The sequence below is a fragment of the Eriocheir sinensis genome, chromosome 31 (genome assembly GCF_024679095.1).
Source record: "Eriocheir sinensis breed Jianghai 21 chromosome 31, ASM2467909v1, whole genome shotgun sequence".
NCBI lineage: Eukaryota > Metazoa > Arthropoda > Malacostraca > Decapoda > Varunidae > Eriocheir > Eriocheir sinensis.
In genome coordinates this window covers 2,472,878-2,492,601 of record NC_066539.1, presented here as the reverse complement: position 1 = coordinate 2,492,601, position 19,724 = coordinate 2,472,878, and the positions used below count along the sequence as shown (strand labels likewise).

The 19,724-nt window shown below is 44.1% G+C and overlaps 1 protein-coding gene across 3 annotated transcripts in view; it reads right to left on the bottom strand.

The window, feature by feature from the left end:
• Positions 1–19,724, bottom strand: part of LOC127005790 (uncharacterized) — a 176,026-nt gene that overhangs the window by 97,870 nt on the left and 58,432 nt on the right. The window contains exon 1 of one of the 3 annotated variants that reach the window (XM_050874894.1): positions 13,282–13,725. The exons of the other annotated variants lie outside the window; for them this stretch is intronic. Within the exon in view, the coding sequence (XP_050730851.1) occupies positions 13,282–13,411 (130 nt within the window). The 5' untranslated portion in view covers positions 13,412–13,725. Of the gene's footprint in view, positions 1–13,281; positions 13,726–19,724 lie in introns of those variants that run through there. 3 annotated transcript variants of the gene reach the window in all.

Genomic DNA, 19,724 nt, shown 5'->3' with positions numbered 1-19,724 from the left:
GCGGCTGCGGGGTTAGCCTAGCCCCGCACCTTGCCACACACACTCAACACCTCTCGCTTCCTCTGCAGCCGCCACTACCCCATAGGCCAGTTTCGCGTGGAAAACTATAGCGTCGATCACCACCATTGGTAACGATCAAAACAAACAAAGTGACTGTGAAAGCGGCCCTGAGAACGAAGGCGATTGTTAGTAGTATGCGTTTTTTCCTCCTGTCGGCCACTTCGCGAACTCGCCATCGACATCTCAGACGCAGACGATTATTCAAAGCGTCTCTTGATGACTTAAAGTTGAGTCAGTACGAAAGGGATGATTTGAAGTGTGTTTTTATCTGCTCCTGCCAGCCACTTCTCGAACTTCGCTATCGGCCATTCCAGACGGGGGGATGATTATGCAAGCCGTTTCTTTTATAACTTCGTGGTGATTCAGTACGAAATGATAATGAGAACTATCCTATTTTTCTTCTCAACCACTTGACGGACTCGCTATCGGCCACTCCAGGTGAGGACGCTTATACAAACCTCCTCCTTGTAGAATTAAGACGAGTCAGACCCAAGAACCGAGACAAAGGGACGGAGTACGTTAGAAAGAGGTGAACGAAATGAGTCTTCCCTACCTTCTTTTCGTCATTTATATCATTCTTCAAACCGGAACAAGAGAAAACTCATATTTCGGCTTTTCAATATCCATTATAACTTCGGAGGCTGCAGAGCGCGTCAAAACAAAACCGGCTGAACAGACAACACAAAACCTCAAATCAAAACTCCCCGTGACCTTAAGAGTGAGCGAGGACGTGACTCGGAGGCAACCTTGAGAAACAACTGTGCTATTATTTTCCTTTCCCGGCGGCTCCGCTGGGACTCAAACAGACTATTCGTCACGCGTCTGTCTGGGGACTTGAGACGAAGGGAAAAAAAGAAAAGAGAGAATAGAGAGGGGAGATGTGAAGGATTTAGGAGAAGGAAGAGAATAAAGAAAAGTGAGAAGGAAGAGGAAATTAGGGTGGGAAGGAAAAGGGAGATAAAAAAGGAATAAGAACAAGGGAAGAAGGAAAACAGGAAAGTGAAGAAATATGAAAGAAAGAAAGGAGTAAACGGAGAGAGGGAAGGAAAGAAAGTGAAGAGATATAAAGGAACGAGGAGAAAGGAGAGGAAAGAAAAGATGAATTTGGGGTGGGAAGAGAAGAGGAATACGCAAGGAGGGGCAAGGGGTGAAGGAATATACAGGGAGGAGGAAAGAACAGACGGAAAGCGGAGAACAATGAGTGAGGGAGGAAAGGAGAATATGGAAAGTGGATCAGGGATGGAGCAATTATAAGGACGAAAAAAATATAGGAAAAAAAAAAAGAGGACAATGAGTGAGGGAGGAAAGGCATGGGGAGGGAGGAAAATGGAGAAGAGAATAGAGGAAAAGGGAAAAACAATGAGAAAGGGAGGAAAGGGATGGAGAGGGAAAAAAAGATAAGGTGGAGAAAGGAACAGAGAAGAGAAAGAACAACGCATAAGGAAGAAAAGGGATGGAGAGGGAGAAAAGAAAGGGTTGAGAAGAGAAAAAAAGAGGAAGAACAACGCATAGGGAAGGAAAGGGATGGAGAGGGAGAAAAGAAAGGGGGGAGAAGAGAACAGAAGATATGGGGAGAAAATGAGTGAGAGAGGAGAAACATTGGGAGGGAGAGGAAGGAAGAAGGATTTACAGTAAAGGGTTTTCTGCTGACGAAGAAGATGGAGTGATATGACGTATGGCTCTCCTGAGATGCCTCTCGTCTCCTTTTCTTTGACCTTTCTTCTCCTTCTCTCTACTTCCCTCGCATCCCCGACCCCCCGCCGCGAGACAGTCAAAAACACCCACACACATGCACGCACACACCAGCAGGAATACTAGAGGACATAGTAAAAAGTTGAGGAAGGGAAGATGCTCAAGAGACACAAAGAAATATAGCTTCCCACAAAGAAATATAGAGGTTTGGAACAGACTAAGTGAAGAAATAGTTTCGGCGAAGAGTGTGCAGAGCTTCAAGGAAAAGTTGGATAATTATAGATACGGAGACGGGACCACACGAGCGTAAGCCCAGGCCCTGTAAAATTACAACTAGGTAAATACAACTAGGTTAATACACACACACACACACACACACACACATACCGGGCCCCCCCCCCCACACACACACACACGCTAACACAATTATACAAAGACAAAAAGAAAACACGCGTACATATACAGACAGAAGGATGAGAGGAAAGTGGGGAGATATTAAAGAACGAGGAAAATTAGAAGGAAAAGAGAAATTTGGGGTGAGAAATAAAGGGGGGTGAAAGTAAGGAGGGATGAGGGATTGAGAAAAGAAAGGGTGGAGAGAACAGAGGAAAAAGGAACACACACACACACACACACACACACACACACACACACACACACACACACACACACACACACACACACACATAACTTCCCCCCCTCGAACCCGCATACACACGCACATACACGCCCACACGCACGCTATGCAATTCCTTCAACAAATTTCCAGTATGCAAATTTTAAAAACCTGAATAATGTATTTGGAAAACCGAGCAAACATACAGACCGAATGACGAACAAATTTACGCTCTCAGAAACAGGAAAAATATGAGCCCGAGGAGGAGGAGGAGGAGGAGGAGGAGGAGGAGGAGGAGGAAGAAGAGGAGGAGGAGGGGTATCTTCTTCGTCTTCACAAGGAGATGAAGACCCCTTCCTCATCCTTCCCCTCAACACGGAGAAGCTTTTAAAAGATGTGCGAGACGAGAGAGGAGTGGGTAAAGGGCGGGGAAGGAGCAGGGGAAGAGGAAGGGGAAGGGGGAGAGAGAAGAGAAGGGGAGGGAAAGGGGGAGGGGGAGGGAGAGGGGGAGGAGGACAACGTATAGGAGATATTAATGCAGGACGTGAGATGGGTGAAGGGGGGGGAGAGAGAGAGAGAGAGAGAGAGAGAGAGAGAGAGAGAGAGAGAGAGAGAGAGAGAGAGAGAGAGAGAGAGAGAGAGAGAGAGAGAGAGAGAGAGAGAGAGAGAGAGAGAGAGAGAGAGAGAGAGAGAGAGAGAGAGAGAGAGAGAGAGAGAGAGAGAGAGAGAGAGAGAGAGAGAGAGAGAGAGAGAGAGAGAGACAGAGAGAAAGAGAGAGAGACAGAGAGAGAGAGAGAGAGAGAGAGAGAGAGAGAGAGAGAGAGAGAGAGAGAGAGAGAGAGAGAGAGAGAGAGAGACGGCTCAGCATCAACTTAATTATTTTCCGTTGAATTTTTCCTCTTTTTACAGCGTATATAAAAAGGAAATATTAATAACACACACACACACACACACACACACACACACACACACACACACACACACACACACACACACACACACACATATACACACACACACGAGGGTAAACAGAATAAACACCTCATTACGACACCATCACTAATAACTAATAACGATAAAAACACACGAAACAAAAACAACATAATATCAACACAAAAAAACAAAACAACATCAACAACAACTTTTCTCTCCCTCCCTTCCTCTCCACCTCCCGCTCCACACCATATCTTGACCCTTCTGCATATGATCAAACAAGGAGCATTGGGTCATGGGAGGAGGAGGAGGAAGAGGAGGAGGAGGAAGAGAAGAGGAGGAAGAGAAGATGTCACCACGACCTTGGAATTGAATCTAGGCCACGTAACGCATTTAACAGCCTCTTCCTCCTCCTCCTCCTCCTCCTCCTTCCATTTCCTCCCTTCTTTTCCCCTCTCTCGTTCTTTCCTTCCTTCCTTCTCTTCCTCTCCTTGCTTCCACTTTCCTCTTTTCCCTCCTCCACCTCCTCCTCCTCTTCCTCCTTCTTCCATTTCCTCCCTTCTTTTCCACTCTCTGCTCCTTCCTTTCTTCCTTGCATCCACTATCCTCTTTTCCCACCTCCTCCTCCTCCTCCTCCTCCTCCTCCTTCTTCATTTTCTCCCTTCTTTTCCCCTCTCTTGTTCTTTCCTTCCTTCCTTCTCTTCCCTTCCTTGTTTCCACTTTCCTCTTTTTCCCTCGTCCTCCTTTTCCCCTTTGTTGCTCCTCCCTTCTCTTCCTCTCCTTGCCTCCACTCTCCTCTTTTTCCTCCTTCAATTCTTTCTTTCTCCACCAATTCCCTTTCCCCTTCTCTCCACCAATTCCCTTTCCCCTCCACTTTCGCCGTCTAATTCACTTTGTTTCCAGTTTTACCCTTCCACCATTCTCTTTTTTTTGGTTATTCTCTCTTCTCTCCCTTCTCTACCTCCCGTTCCTTTTTTCTTCCTCGTCTTTGCTTTCCTTTTCCTTGCTTCTCTGCTTTTTTTTTTCCTGCCCTTCACGCCGTCACGAAGTTAAGGGACCTAACCACGAACGCAAATTGAGTGAGGTCTTTTTACTCTCTCTCTCTCTCTCTCTCTCTCTCTCTCTCTCTCTCTCTCTCTCTCTCTCTGTCCTCCTCCTCCTCCTCCTCCTCCTCCTCCTCCTCCTCCTCCTTTTCCTCCTCCCCCTCTGCCTCCGCCTCCCCTTCTTCCTCCTCCTATTACTTGTCCATTTCCTCTTAATGCTTATCCTCCTCCGTCTTCTGTTTATACTTCTCCATTTTTATAATTTTCCTTCCAGTTATTTTTCATTATACTTTCTCTTAATTTTAACCTTTTCTTAATCATTTTATCATTTACCCAACCACCAGCACAGTCATTACCACCAAGAACAGAAATACCACTGCTCCCCCTTCCTCCTCTCATCCATTTTCCCTTCCGTTCATTTCTTCTTCCCCTAATCTTTCTTCCTCTCCACTTTTATCACTAGAAAATCCAATCCCACCGCCATCACGACCATTACCCAGGAGCACTATCCCGAAAGCCACCACCTCCACCACCATCGCATCACGACCAGTCCTCCCCCTGCCCCTAATCTTTCTTTCTCTCCACTTTTATCACTAGAAGATCCAATCCCACCGCCATCACGACCAGTCCTCCCCCTGCCCCTAATCAAATACCCCGTTAGTTCGCATCGCCGGCTCTGTGTATCGGTAAACAGCGAGAATGTAGAAGAAGAGATTATTATTAGGTTACACTGAGGCTTTGTTATGGATGTACTGGCGGTGACTGCAGCAACCATTTAGAGTGTAGAACTAATCACATATAGTACAAAGGGGTCTGATAGTAAAGTCTCTCTCTCTCTCTCTCTCTCTCTCATATCATTAAAGAAATATGTTGCGGTAAGTTATGAAAAATGGATGAAAAATGTGATGTAACGTAATGGGTTTTCATTTATATAATGTTGCCGGGAGGGATATGAAGGCAGTGGTGGTGGTGGTGGTGATGATGGTGGTGGCGGGGGTGGTGGTGGTGGTGGTGATGATGGTGGTGGCGGGGGTGGTGGTGGGGATGGTGGTGGTGGTGGTGGGTTTAGTAGTGATGGTGGTGGTTTGTATTGGTTGTAGGAGGAGAAGGAGGAGGAGGAAAGTGATTGATAGAAAGATGCGACAGTTGATGAAAAGGAAGATATGAATAAGCATCAGGTGTAGTAGTAGTAGTAGTAGTAGTAGTAGTAGTAGTAGTAGTAGTAGTAGTAGTAGTAGTAGGGTGTGACATTATCAAGGTAACGTCTTTACCACATTTTATATTCCGGTAGGGAGTTATTTTGGGTGGCCCTGACATTATCTACTCTCTCTCTCTCTCTCTCTCTCTCTCTCTCTCTCTCTCTCTATCTCTCTATCTACCTATCTATCTTCTCTTTCTTATTAACTCCTCTCTTTTTCGATTTCATGTCTCATCTTTTTTTCATGTAATCATGCTCCATCCTCTCCTCCTCTTCCTCCCTCTCCTCCTCTTCCTCCTCCTGCCCATATCCTCCTCCTCTTCGTCGTCCTACTCCTCCTATTCTTCCCATCGTTCCAGATTAGTCCGCCTTCCACAAAGCTTTCATTCTCCTTGCCATCACGTTAGCAAAGCCACACACTTCGATTCCGTTGCTCCCAGTGGCGGCTCAGTCTCGTTGTATCTATAATGGTTGCCCCTCACTGCCCTACTCTCAGAACCATCAGGCGTTACTCCTTGCCCTTCATCCCTTCCTGACACACTCTCCAGTGCCATTTATATAACCCAGTAAATTAAAGGAAAGAAAGAAAGAAATTTTGTATCACTGCCATTGCACAGTTATTGTAAAATGTTCACCCTCATCAGTTAGTTATGATATATTTGCGGGCTTAAAGGTTTAGCGTGTGCATGAAGAAGTCAGGTAGCTCTAAGTACAATGCCACGTGGAGTCGCCAGTAGTGCCGCAGTGCCCGTGACGCACCGCCTCAGCCCCGGCCGCTGGCTCAGCCTGGTTTTATTAATTCAGCATTCAGCTCCGGGCGGGGCCAAACACAAAAGACGTGACGCTGGAGGCGAGTGTTCCGCGGAAATGTGTATGCGTGGCCAGCACTGCTGCCGGCAGTGTCCCCGACAAGTAATGGAGTATTTGAGGCAGGACGCGCTCGGCATCGTCTCAGGTAATAATGTGCTCGTCCCTCCACAGGGTACGATGCAGTAACAACATTAATTTTTACACAAGCAGAAAAAGAAATAATCTTCTTGACCTTCCTAATTTATCACGGAGGAAGGATTATTAAATAATAATAAAGCGGAAGCATTAACGTTCCTGTCGACCGTATGACCTCTGCTCCTCATTTCATAATTGCTGCCAGAACAAAATTACTATATAAAAGTGAATCACGTTCATCTCCCCGTCCTGTTCACTTTTTCTTCTCCTCCTCTTGCCAGGCACACATCACCACCGCCAACCTGGCCTTAGGACCACAGTGATCCGGGCGTCAACAGTTAATGACGCTGGGAACGCCAAACTTAACTTCTCGCTCTTACCTCCACCACGCGGGCCGGCGGGCATGGCGTTAAAGCTGCACTGCCCTCGTTGCCTTTGTTCCGGGAAGACACGCTGAGGGGACAACGCGAGGCTTTAATCCCTGTGTTGATGGATGTTGATGGGTTGGCGTGCGGGACACGGCAAGGCGGAGTAGGGGCCATATTTTCAAACATTTCGGCGGCCAAGCACACATATTTGATAGCGCTTTCATAGGAGTTTTGAGCATTTCCAGGAGCAGATTTATGACCCTGGTGGTAGTTTGACTCTTCCTCTGAACCATGAACCTAAAAATCACTCATGAGAACCTAACTGATCTCCTTTTTGGCCTTTGAAAATAGTTGATGATGGAGGTGAAAGCGTCGGAGAATATCAACCCAGGGAAAGGAGCGGAAGGAAGGGAGGCGTAGAGGGGTGGAGGGGGAGGTGGGATATAGAGGAAGGGAGGAACAATGAACGCTTCCTCTAACGTCCAAAATGGAGTGGTTAAACGGTGGAATGATTTCATTAGAATTAATCTGGCGCCGACAGGACAAAAGAGGAAGAAGTGAAAGAGGAAGAGAAGCGGGGAAGAGGACGGAAAGGGATGGAAGATGCAAAGGAAAAAAAAAGGAGTGTAGAACGACGAAAAGAGAAGAAGAGAGAGGAAGGAAGGGATGAAAACAAGGAAATTGGAAAAGCGGGAAGGCGGAGGAAAAGGAATGTCGGATGGAAAGGACAAAAAATAAATGAAAAAAAGACGAAAATAAGAAAGGGGGGGAAGGTAGAGTATGAAAACAGGGAAAGTGGATAAGCGGGGAAGAGGGGGAAGAAAAAGGATTGAGGTATGCAAGCAGTGGAAAAAACAAGAATTGAATAAAAGACGAAGAGAAAAAAAAGGAGGGGGAGAGAGAAAGATTGAACACAGGAAGGGACAAGTGAAAAGGAATGGTGAGGAGGAGGAGGAGGAGGAGGAGGAGGAAGAGGAAGCTGAATGAAAACTTGGTGAACGGACGGCATTGCAGGCGACAAGTGGAGGAGGAGGAAGAAGAAGAGGAGGAGGAAGATACGGAGAAACAGCAACAGGAGGAGGAGGAAGAAGGAGGGAGGAGGAGGAGAAAGAAGAAGAAGAAGAAGAAGAAGAAGAAGAAGAAGAGGAGGAGAGAGACACGAAGAAAGAGGAGGAGGGGGGCAGAAGGAGGAGGAGGAGCAGGAGAAAGAGGAGGAAAGGAGAAGAAGGAAGAGGAAGGGAATGGGCAAGAAAAAGACGGGAAGAAGGAGGAACATGATGAAGAAGAAGACTGGGAACAAAAGAAAAAGGAGGAGGAGGAGGAGGAGGAGGAGGAGGAGAAGGAGGAGGGAGGGGGTGCGAAGAGGGTCCAAATACCAGTCCCATTATGAGCTGCGGTCATTACCTTCTTGTCGGAGTGGGAGATTGCCTAAAGGAGGGTAATTGTTCCTCTTGTGTGTGTGTGTGTGTGTGTGTGTGTGTGTGTGTGTGTGTGTGTGTGTGTGTGTGTTGTGGGACAGGCAGAAGAGCAAGAGAGAGAGAGAGAGAGAGAGAGACGGATAGACAGACAGACAAAGAGAAAGTCATCAGGTGGTCAGAGAACGAGACGAAAAGATTTAAAAGGAGGCGAAGGAGACAAAGCAAGAGAGAGGAGGCGAACCAAGAAGTGAGAGACATGATAAAACGCGATGGACAGAAGAGCCGAGGATTGAAGTGGGATGAGGGGAGGCAGGAAGAGGGAAGCGCCAAGACAAGGTAGCACAGGAAAGGAAAGGCTGGACAGATTTACGCCAGATAAGATGTCACGAAAGAAGATCAGTTTTCGCGATATAAATAAGCCTCCTCCCACTCCTCCTCCTTCTCCTTCTCCTTCTCCTTCTGTTTCTCTTATCCCTCCTCCTCCTCCTCCTATCACTATTACTATTACGACTACTACCTGCTATTACTACTACTGCTACTACCACCAGACCTAATCCAACACCACCACAATCACATCAACATCTAAAGGAAGTATGCATCATCAAGAAGCACCTGCTGTGCTTCTTCTTCTTCTTCTTCTTTAAGTTTTACCCCTTTAATAAGGGAACAGGGCCTTTGCACAAAGGCGACCCTGAAAGGGGGGGCGAGCAATTCAAAACTCGGGGCGGTTGTAGGGACGCCTCCGCCGCCGCCACAGCCACGGGTTTCAGCCGGCGAGCAGCGACGGAGACATGGGCCCCCCGGGCAGCGCCCAGTAGCAGCCAGTAGCAGGACCCGGGCGAGCAGCCAGACGGTCAACTTAACCGGCGGACCGGAAGGGCGGGCCGGGCTGCTCACCCGAGGAGGACTGGCGTGTCTCTGCCTACTGTGCTCACATCCACCTATCCCATACACATGATCGCCCCTTCCCCCCAGCACACACATATCAAGTACGAGGGCCCCAGGTGTGCCGCGATTTTTTTTTTTTTTTTACAACAAAGGAGGCAGCTCAAGGGCACAAAAAAACAATAATAAAAAAAAGCCTGCTAATCGCTGCTCCCATAAAAGAATCAGAAGAGGTGGCCAAAAGCAAGGTCAAATTCGGGAGGAGAGGTGTCCTGAAACCCTCCTCTTGAAAGAGTTCAAGTCGTCGGCAGGAAGAAATACAGATGAAGGAAGATTGTTCCAGAGTTTACCAGCGTGAGGGATGAAAGAGTGAAGATGCTGGTTAACTCTTGCATAAGGGGTTTGGACAGTATAGGGATGAGCATGAGTAGAAAGTCGTGTGCAGCGGGGCCGGGGGAGGGGGGGAGGCATGCAGTTAGCAAGTTCAGAAGAGCAGTCAGCGTGGAAATATCGATAGAAGATAGAAAGAGAGGCAACATCGCGGCGGAATTTAAGAGGTAGAAGACTATCAGTAGGAGGAGGAGAGCTGATGAGACGAAGAGCCTTAGCCTCCACTCTGTCCAGAAGAGCTGTGTGGGTGAAACCCCCCCACACGTGAGATGCATACTCCATACGAGGGCGGACAAGGCCGCTGTATATGGATAGCAACTGCGCGGGGGAGAAGAACTGGCGGAGACGATACAGAACGCCCAACCTCGAGGAAGCTGATTTAGCGAGAGAGGAGATATGAAGTTTCCAGTTGAGATTTTGAGTTAAGGATAGACCAAGGATGTTTAGTGTTGAAAAAGGTGACAGCTGAGTGTTGTCGAAGAATAGGGGATAGGTATTTGGAAGATTGTGTCGAGTTGATAGGTGGAGAAATTGAGTTTTTGAGGCATTGAAGGACACAAGGTTCCTTCTGCCCCAATCGGAAATGATAGCAAGGTCTGAGGTTAAGCGTTCTGCAGCCTCCAGTCTGGAGTCGTGTACTTCCTGTTGTGATGGTCTTCTATTGAAAGAAGTTGAATAATGCAGAGTGGAGTCGTCGGCGTACGAGTGGACAGGACAGTTTGTTATGGAAAGAAGATCATTGATGAATAACAGGAAGAGAGTGGGTGATAGGACAGAGCCCTGTGGAACGCCACTGTTGATAGGTTTAGGGGAAGAGCAGTGACCGTCTACCACCGCAGAGATAGAACGGCCGGAAAGGAAACTGGAGATAAAGGAACAGAGAGAGGGATAGAATCTGAAAGAGGGCAGTTTAGAAACCAAAGACTGGTGCCAGACCCTATCGAAGGCTTTCGATATGTCTAGCGCAACAGAAAAAGTTTCACCGAAACTGCTAAGAGAGGATGACCAAGTGTCAGGTAAGAGAGCAAGAAGATCGCCAGTAGAACGCCCCTTGCGGAATCCATACTGGCGATCAGATAGAAGATTAGAAGTGGAAAGGTGCTTTTGAATCTTCCGGTCAAGGATTGATTCAAAAGCTTTAGATAGACATGAAAGTAAAGCTATTGGGCGGTAGTTTGAGGGATTGGAGCGGTCACCCTTCTTAGGCACAGGCTGTACAAAGGCATACTTCCAGCAGGAAGGAAAGATAGATGTTGATAGGCAGAGACGAAAGAGTTTGACCAGGCAGGGTGTCAGCACAGAAGCACAGTTTTTAAGGACAATAGGAGGCACTCCATCAGGTCAATAAGCCTTCTGAGAGTTGAGGCCAGAGAGGGCATAGAAAACATCATTAGGAAGAATCTTAATAACAGGCATAAAGGAGTCAGAGGGGGGATGAGTAGGAGGAATATGCCCAGAATCGTCCAAGGTGGAGTTCTTACAGAAAGTTTGAGCGAAGAGTTCAGCCTTAGAGACAGATGAGACTGCAGTGCTGCCGTCAGGGTTAAGGAGAGGAGGGAAAGAGGAAGAAGTGAAATTGGAGGAGATATTTTTGGCTAGATGCCAGAAGTCACGGGAAGAATTAGAAGAAGCAAGGTGTTGACATTTTCTATTTATAAAAGAAGTTTTGATAAGTCGGAGAATAGATTTGGCATGATTCCGGGCTGAAATGTATAGATCAAAGTTAGTGGGAGTTCTAAGGCTCTGGAACCTTTTGTGAGCTGCCTCTCTATCTTTAATAGCACGAGAACAAGCATGATTAAATCAAGGTTTTTTAGCATGAGGAGTAGAGAAAGTACGTGGAATGTATGCCTCCATTCCAGAGACAATCACTTCTGTGATGCGCAGAGCACACACAGAGGGGTCTCTTTCCTGGAAGCAGTAATCATTCCACGGAAAATCGGAAAAGTACATCCTCAGGTCGTCCCACCGAGCTGAAGCAAAATGCCAGAAGCATCGCCTCTTCGGTGGGTCCAGAGGATGTATAGGAGCGATAGGACAGGATACAGAAATAAGGTTATGATCAGAGGAGCCCAACGGAGAGAACAGTTTGACAGAGTAAGCAGAAGGATTAGAGGTAAGGAAGAGGTCTAGAATGTTGGGCCTGTCTCCAAGACGGTCGGGAATACGAGTAGGGTGCTGAACCAATTGCTCTAGGTCGTTGAGGAGAGCAAAGTTGAAGGCTTGTTCACCAGGCTGGTCAGTGAAAGAGGATGAATGCCAAAGCTGGTGGTGAACATTGAAATCTCCCAAGATGGAGATTTCAGCGAAGGGAGAGTGGGTCAAGATGCGCTCCACTTTAGAGTTCAAATAGTCAACGAGTTTTACATAGTTAGTAGAGTTAGGTGAGAGATAAACAGCACAGATGTATTTAGTAATAGAATGACAATGAAGTCTTAGCCAGATGGTGGAAAATTCAGAAGAGTCAAGGTCGTGGGCACGAGAGCAAGTGATGTCGTTGCGCACGTAGGCGCAACATCCAGCTTTGGATTGAAAGTTAGGATAGAGATAGTAGGAGGGAACAGAGTAGAGGTTGTTGTCAGTAGCCTCATAAACCTGTGTTTCGGTGAGGAAGAGAAGGTGAGGTTTAGAGGAGGAGAGATGGTGTTCCACAGAATGAAAATTAGAACGGAGACCGCGAATGTTGCAGAAATTGATAAGGAGGAGGTTCGAGGTGTTGTCAGGACACCTCTCAAGTCGGCAGCCAGAAGGGGAGTCCTCACTGGGGGAATTTATGGTCCCCCCCCAGTCCTATACACGCCAGGTCCATCATTAGAATCCAGTGTCACACACACACACACACACACACACACACACACACACACACACACACACACACACACACACACACACACACACACACACACACACACACACACACACACATATTGTTATATTCTTTCATAGGAAAAACATTCATGAATCCAGTACAGCGCTCTGTTTCGTAACAAGTGAAGGGTCAATTAATAGCCTGCATGCAAAGACTTACGGATAAATTTACGGGAAATAGCATCTTGCTATTAAAAAAAAAAGTCTTGATGTGCATATGTAGGCCCGTAATTTTGACAGATTTTTTTAGGGGGGCTAGAGGGGATCAGAGGTTCATGAGGTGGGAGGGGTGGGGGGCGAGCAGGCAAAGTCATGTTGTCGGGGGAAGCGTGAGACCAACTCTACTTATCAACAAGTCTTTGTTTGTTTACATTCGCTTCTGAGCATGCGCAATTCGCGGGAGGACAACCAGAAATAGGGGGACAGCCAGGAACACAACACTGGTAATGTAGCCTAATCCTTGCCGCTTGAGAAACTTTTTTTATGAATGCTTTTATTATTCTCTCTCTCTCTCTCTCTCTCTCTCTCTCTCTCTCTCTCTCTCTCTCTCTCTCTCTCTCTCTCTCTCTCTCTCTCTCTCTTTTGTTTTAGCTCTCAACTGGTAAGGAACGCCATTGGTGAAAATGACCATAAAGCTGATGAGTATATTCATGGTAATGATGGTTGCAGTGGCTTGGTGGTGGTGATGGTAATGATGGTGATGGTGGTGGTTGTGGTAATAGTGATAGTGTAGTAGCGTGATAGTGGTAGTAGTGTGGTAATAGTAATACTGTTGTAGTTAGAGATAATCGTCTAATAGCCAACGCACACAGTTGTTACCTTAGCCAAAAAGCGAAACAAACAAGTTGAAATAGGTTCAACTTACATATCCTGAACAACCCCGCCCCAATACTCTTGACGGCCCGCAGACGGGACGGGGACGGGGGCGCCAGGTGCCTCATGTTGAGGCCCGCGGGGATGGAGCCGGTCCACGTAGTGTTGGGCGGCGGCAACATGGTCACACAGAGGCACTAAGCAACCACTAAATCCTTGGGCCTGACGCGGAGACGAGGAACTTAAGCTTCACCGGAACACAATCACCGCAGATACAAACCAGTAACTTCTGAACCACAGGGGCACAAGGCAAACACTACAGCTTTGTTCGTGAAGTCATAACGCTCGACAACACTTGTTTGTTACAGGTTTATGTGTAACAGGAGCCAAATCTAGCACAGCATATAGCGCGCAGCGAGTCACTGAGGCTTCACAGCACCTCGACTCGGAGCTCAGCCTGAGGGATCAGGTTGTTACTGGGTTGTACAGTGTACTGCGGAGATAAGAGGCGATGGGCGAGCGGGAGTTAGGTAAATGCCGTCGAGCTGAATACATGTGATCCTATTGAACGACGAAGGCAAACACCTTCACCGCCTCAAGAATCCTCAAACACGTAAACAAGGCGATGTGACTATCTGTATTCCAGTCGGCCTAGTTTTCTCGTCGACAATAACCAAACCGACTCCCCTGAGGGGCAATAAGCAATGGGCCGCATCATCGCATTCATCATCACCATCATCATCATCACTATCCTGATAAGCTGTATTTGAATATGAAAAGAGAAAGTCCGGGGAAATAGCGAATGAACTGCCTCTCTTTTATGGAACTTGTCGGAGAGAAAATGAATGTGATGGCAACTCGAAGGATCTCCCCGTCCATGCCAGGCAAGGGAAGGGGAGGCAAGAGTAGGGAGGGGAGGAGACGAGCCCTGTTTGTATTCAGGCCTAGGGGTCACGAGGATGGCCCCAAAGATTGCACCATCCGCCAATAAGGAAGCCCGTAAGCTAGGCAGTCCTGGGCACAAAGTGAGGTTCCCGAAACTGGCTTGTGGCGCTAGAAGGTTTGCACATGGCGGTGTGGTGTGGCGAGCGTGATATGGGTTTTCAAGGTGTGTGTGTGTGTGTGTGTGTGTGTGTGTGTGTGTGTGTGAAAGGGTAGCTGAGGCCTTGAAAGGTGAATGTAGGTGGAAATCACTGGTTATAAGGGAACGGCTTGAATTGAGATACTATGTTATCTCTTTTTTTGGGTGTTATGTGTTGGGTGGCTATGACTGGCTATGGGAAAGTGGACCTGCGTTGCGTGTTAGTATAGCTATTCATTGCCCTAGCGCTGACTTACAGGCCCATGTTCAGGCAGCAGTAAAACTCAACCAATGCTAAATAGTATAGTAGTAGCAGTAGTAGTAGTAGTAGTAGTAGTAGTAGTAGTAGTTAGCAGTTGTGGAAGTAGCTGTTAGTGGTAACAGCAGTAGAACAGTACAGTACAGTAGAAACAGTAATAATAATAATAGTAAATGAAGTAGCAGTTGTAATAAAATATAATACTCCCAATGATGATGATGATGATGATGATAATAACAATAATAATAATAATAATAATAATAATAATAATAATAATAATAATAATAATAATAATAATGATGATGATGATGATAATAAAAATAATAATAATAATAATAATGATAATAATAATAATTATACTACTACTAATAATAAGCGTTCAAAGCACGGCTGGGCTTTAAAAAGGAGCCTCAGACTTGATATAAAATATTACTGAAATTTCACCCAAACGATACAAAACAATCAAGGAGAAGTGGTTTGCCCTTCACTCCCCACTTATTAGGGAACGATCGTCTTCCAGCGGCGTGAACGCAGCTGGCGCGAGGCACGACACTGGATGCCCAACTGACCCTGCCTGGCATCATGTAACTCCTTGACATCAGTATGCAGCGAAGATCTATTAGTATTACCAACAGACCTTCAACCTCCTACGTGGGCGGAGTAGTCCGTAATTAACAATGTCAGTCAAAATCGGGGGTGTAGGCTGTGTTGCGTGTTGCCTCGCTGTTTAGATCCGTGTCTTTGGCAGGTGGTAGACGTGAATGACTTATCTAGGAACATGGGGTGAGCACCGACATTTGGGTTACCCCGGGATTATATTCACCAGTCTTCTTCAAGTATTTATTCATTGACCTACTCGCCATAATGGTAAACAGCTCGAAGGGATGTACGCCAAATTCTCAAGTCCTGGATCCGAGCTGTGGTTCGCGGAATGGAAGTTTAATTTATTATCCAATTCATTTCCGAGCCACTAATTAATATTAATGAACTAATTTGCATAACACTTAGTGCAGCTGGGAGAAGTATTATTTCTCCAATACTGAATGAGTATGGTATATGTATTCGTATGTCTATCTAGAGTTCTAGACATTGTGTGCTCAAATATAAGTATACATATCTAGACACATATATAAATACATATATCTGTAGATATATATAATTACCTATATATCTAAATAAACAATAATATATATATATATATATATATATATATATATATATATATATATATATATATATATATATATATATATATATATATATATATATATATATATATATATATATATATATATATATATATATATATATATATATATATATATATATATATATATATATATATATAATTACCTATATATCTAAATAATAATATATATATATATATATATATATATATATATATATATATATATATATATATATATATATATATATATATATATATATATATATATATATATATATATATATATATATATATATATATATATATATATATATATATATATATATATATATATATATATATATATATATATATATATATATATATATATATATATATATATATGTATGTATATGTATGTATGTATGTATGTATCCATGAGATGATTACCCAGCCATTCGGACACTCCAGGAGACACACACACACACACACACACACAAACACACACAGAAGGCATTCAGGTTACTCGTGACAAGGGTTTCTATGGCCGCGATTCCAGCTAACTTGAGATGAAACGATCCACGGATATCCTTGTGTGAGGTTTCAACAATACCCTCCTTCCACTCTGATGGCCTCCTCCCAGACACCTCACGCCTACGCTAGACGCGGCTGCCACGCACGTCAATCTTCATCTACATGTGAATACACTAGTCGTGACATGTTCCAATACTGTTACCTCCTACCTCAGCCTCTTCCATTCATTTACAACAATAATAATAATAATAATAATAATAATAATAATAATAATAATAATAATAATAATAATAACGTCGTATCCTGGTTTAATCGTCTTCGTCTATCCTAGTGTCTCCTTTCGAATTTGACCCTCTATTCTTAGGAGCACTGCTTAGCTGGCTTTTTTGTTTTCTTTTTGCTCTTCAGCTATATCCTTAACAGTACTCTACCCATGCATATTATCATATGAGTCATTTCTCTCGAAACCATATCCGCTGTATGTTGTGCATGGTCATCATTCATTGGACTATTCTACGTAGTCTGTAAAACCAGGATATGGCATGGAGGTTATGTTTTGTCTGCTTGTATTGAAGGGGTTAAGATTAGTTAGCTAGATCCCTTGTTTCATTCTTTCATTTTATTAAACATCCACAGATCTAGACCTCTACAGTTCCTTGTAATTTTCGGTTTATATAAGCTATAACACTCGTATCCTTCACATCTCCCTCCGGCATAATTTAAAACTCACTCTTACCCTACCCGTGAGTAGCCTAATCACATTTTACGCCTTTCTACACCCATTTACATTACCCCTTATCCATTGACATTATTCATTACCCATCATCAAAGACAGGGCTTTGCTTAGAGGAGGAGGGGAAAGGTAGGAAGTAGGCATACGGTTAAGGGGTGGTAGCCTACTCACACACCCGAAGACGACTCAATTATGTGCACAGGCCTTCGTACAGGTGGCTTTCTAGATCAGTCCGTAAGGCCTACCCCCATACAGTGTTACTAATGTTCATTGCTTTGATAGTTTTCCGTTTTGAAAAAAAGATTATTTCAACATTCAGCAGCGTTTCCGATGAGAGACGAGGAATGGGATTACTGAGCTTAAAAGACTCGAAAATATTCATTTGTTTTTCCCTAGTTTCGAAACAACATTTAATTGTAATAAATTAACACCATCAAGATCGACTGGCGATACAGAGAGTATATACTATTTTTTTATAGTTTATCATGGCATTAAACATAATGAAAATCACTCTTCATTCCTTCTATGGGAGCCATTCAGGTGTTAACAACTAACTTAAAATCGAATCCAGAAATAGCACGGCGACTCGGACAAAGCTGATGTTATTGTTGCTGACAGTAAAACAAGACTTCCCGAGCCAAGGGATTTGCTCCAATATCCAGTACGAATAAATGAGGAGGGATGCTTGGCTATCAAGTCGAAACAATTTTTGGGGAAAATATTTAACATCCACAAAGCTAGGCTATCAAGTCGAAACAATTTTTAGGGAAAACATTTAACATCCACAGTGCTACTATCAAGTCGAAACAATTTTTAGGGAAAACATTTAACATCCACAGTGCTAGGCTATCAAGTCGAAACAATTTTTAGGGAAAATATTTAACATCCACTGTGCTAGGCTATCAAGGCGAAACAATTTTTAGGGAAAACATTTAACATCCACAGTGCTAGGCTATCAAGTCGAAACAATTTTTAGGGAAAACATTTAACATCCACAGTGCTAGGCTATCAAGTCGAAACAATTTTTAGGGAAAACATTTAACATCCACAGTGCTAGGCTATCAAGTCGAAACAATTTTTAGGGAAAACATTTAACATCCACAGTGCTAGGCTATCAAGTCGAAACAATTTTTAGGGAAAACATTTAACATCCCACAGCTAGGCTATCAAGTCGAAACAATTTTAGGAAAACATTTAAAATCCAAACTGCTAGGGCTATCAAGTCGAAACAATTTTTAGGGAAAACATTTAACATCCACAGTGCTAGGCTATCAAGTCGAAACAATTTGGGGGAAAACATTTAACATCCACAGTGCTAGGCTATCAAGTCGAAACAATTTGGGGGAAAACATTTAACATCCACAGTGCTAGGCTATCAAGTCGAAACAATTTTTAGGGAAAACATTTAACATCCACAGTGCTAGGCTATCAAGTCGAAACAATTTTTAGGGAAAACATTTAACATCCACAGTGCTAGGCTATCAAGTCGAAATAATTTTGGGGGGAAATATTTAACATCCACAGTACCCACTGATGGTGAACTTTCATCGCGTAAAACAATGGAAAACAGCACTAAGCAAATGGGTATTGATGGTACATAATTTTTTAAACGCTGGTAGTAACATGAGACGAGCTTGTCTACAAGAGAATACGACGGGCCCGCCTGTTTTGAAGGATCCACCATCTTGCTTCTTTGCTTTGATAACACAAAACATGTACTGTATAGACAAGTCCTAAAATATGAAAACTATTTTGGGAATGAAGATAAATAACAAGATGAATATGGAACTTTGGCCCGGACATGTTTATTAGGCTATCAAAAAAAGATTGAAGCCGTTTCCCTGTTTTCTGTTAACTACAGGAGTTAAGAAACATAACGGAGGTTATAGATAATGCTGGGACGAGTAAGAATTAGATCAGAAACTTTTTTGAACATCAAGATCTTAGTACAAGAGGACGCCACCAGGAGACGATGAAAAGGTCATATTTGGATGTTCGTAAGTCCTCGTGGTAAAATAATTGTAAAATAATGGGTATTATTCTACTTTCTTCATGTAATTCGATGTCTAGATAATCTGTTATCTCATTATATTTAAAATTTTGAAGGGAATTTTTAATATTTTTGGAAAGACAGTACGTTTGACCTCCCACATTATATAATTTCCCGTAAAAATTATTCTCACTTGTCTTTTTTTTGCCCTTGTACTGCCCTTTGCTGTAAATATATATATATATATATATATATATATATATATATATATATATATATATATATATATATATATATATATATATAATTCGTATTAGGTCCGTGCCAGTATCTCATAATCTACTTTATGAAACATCAGTATCTCTTCATATATCTTTTCTACAAACCTTCAACAGTCATGGAAACGCTTTGAAAATCCAATTCAAGGACTTTTTTTTTACTCTTGAAAATAGGGGATACTGTTTACAGAAGCGCGTCGCCTCCTCTGGTGGCGGCTGCGACGACGCTGCAGCCGCCGCAGCCGTAAAATAGCTCGCAGAGGGTTTAGAGTCGGGGAGCATATTTAAACTACTCTAACCGAACTTTACGACCCACCAACAAGGGGGCTGCGCCCCCTTCTAACCAGGGGGGGCACAGCCCCCCCCTGGACCCCCCCCCCCACATGTATATGTGACTTATTTCAGCGAGGAGGTATTTCTCGCAACACTGGCTGCACCGTCGCCAGAGGAGG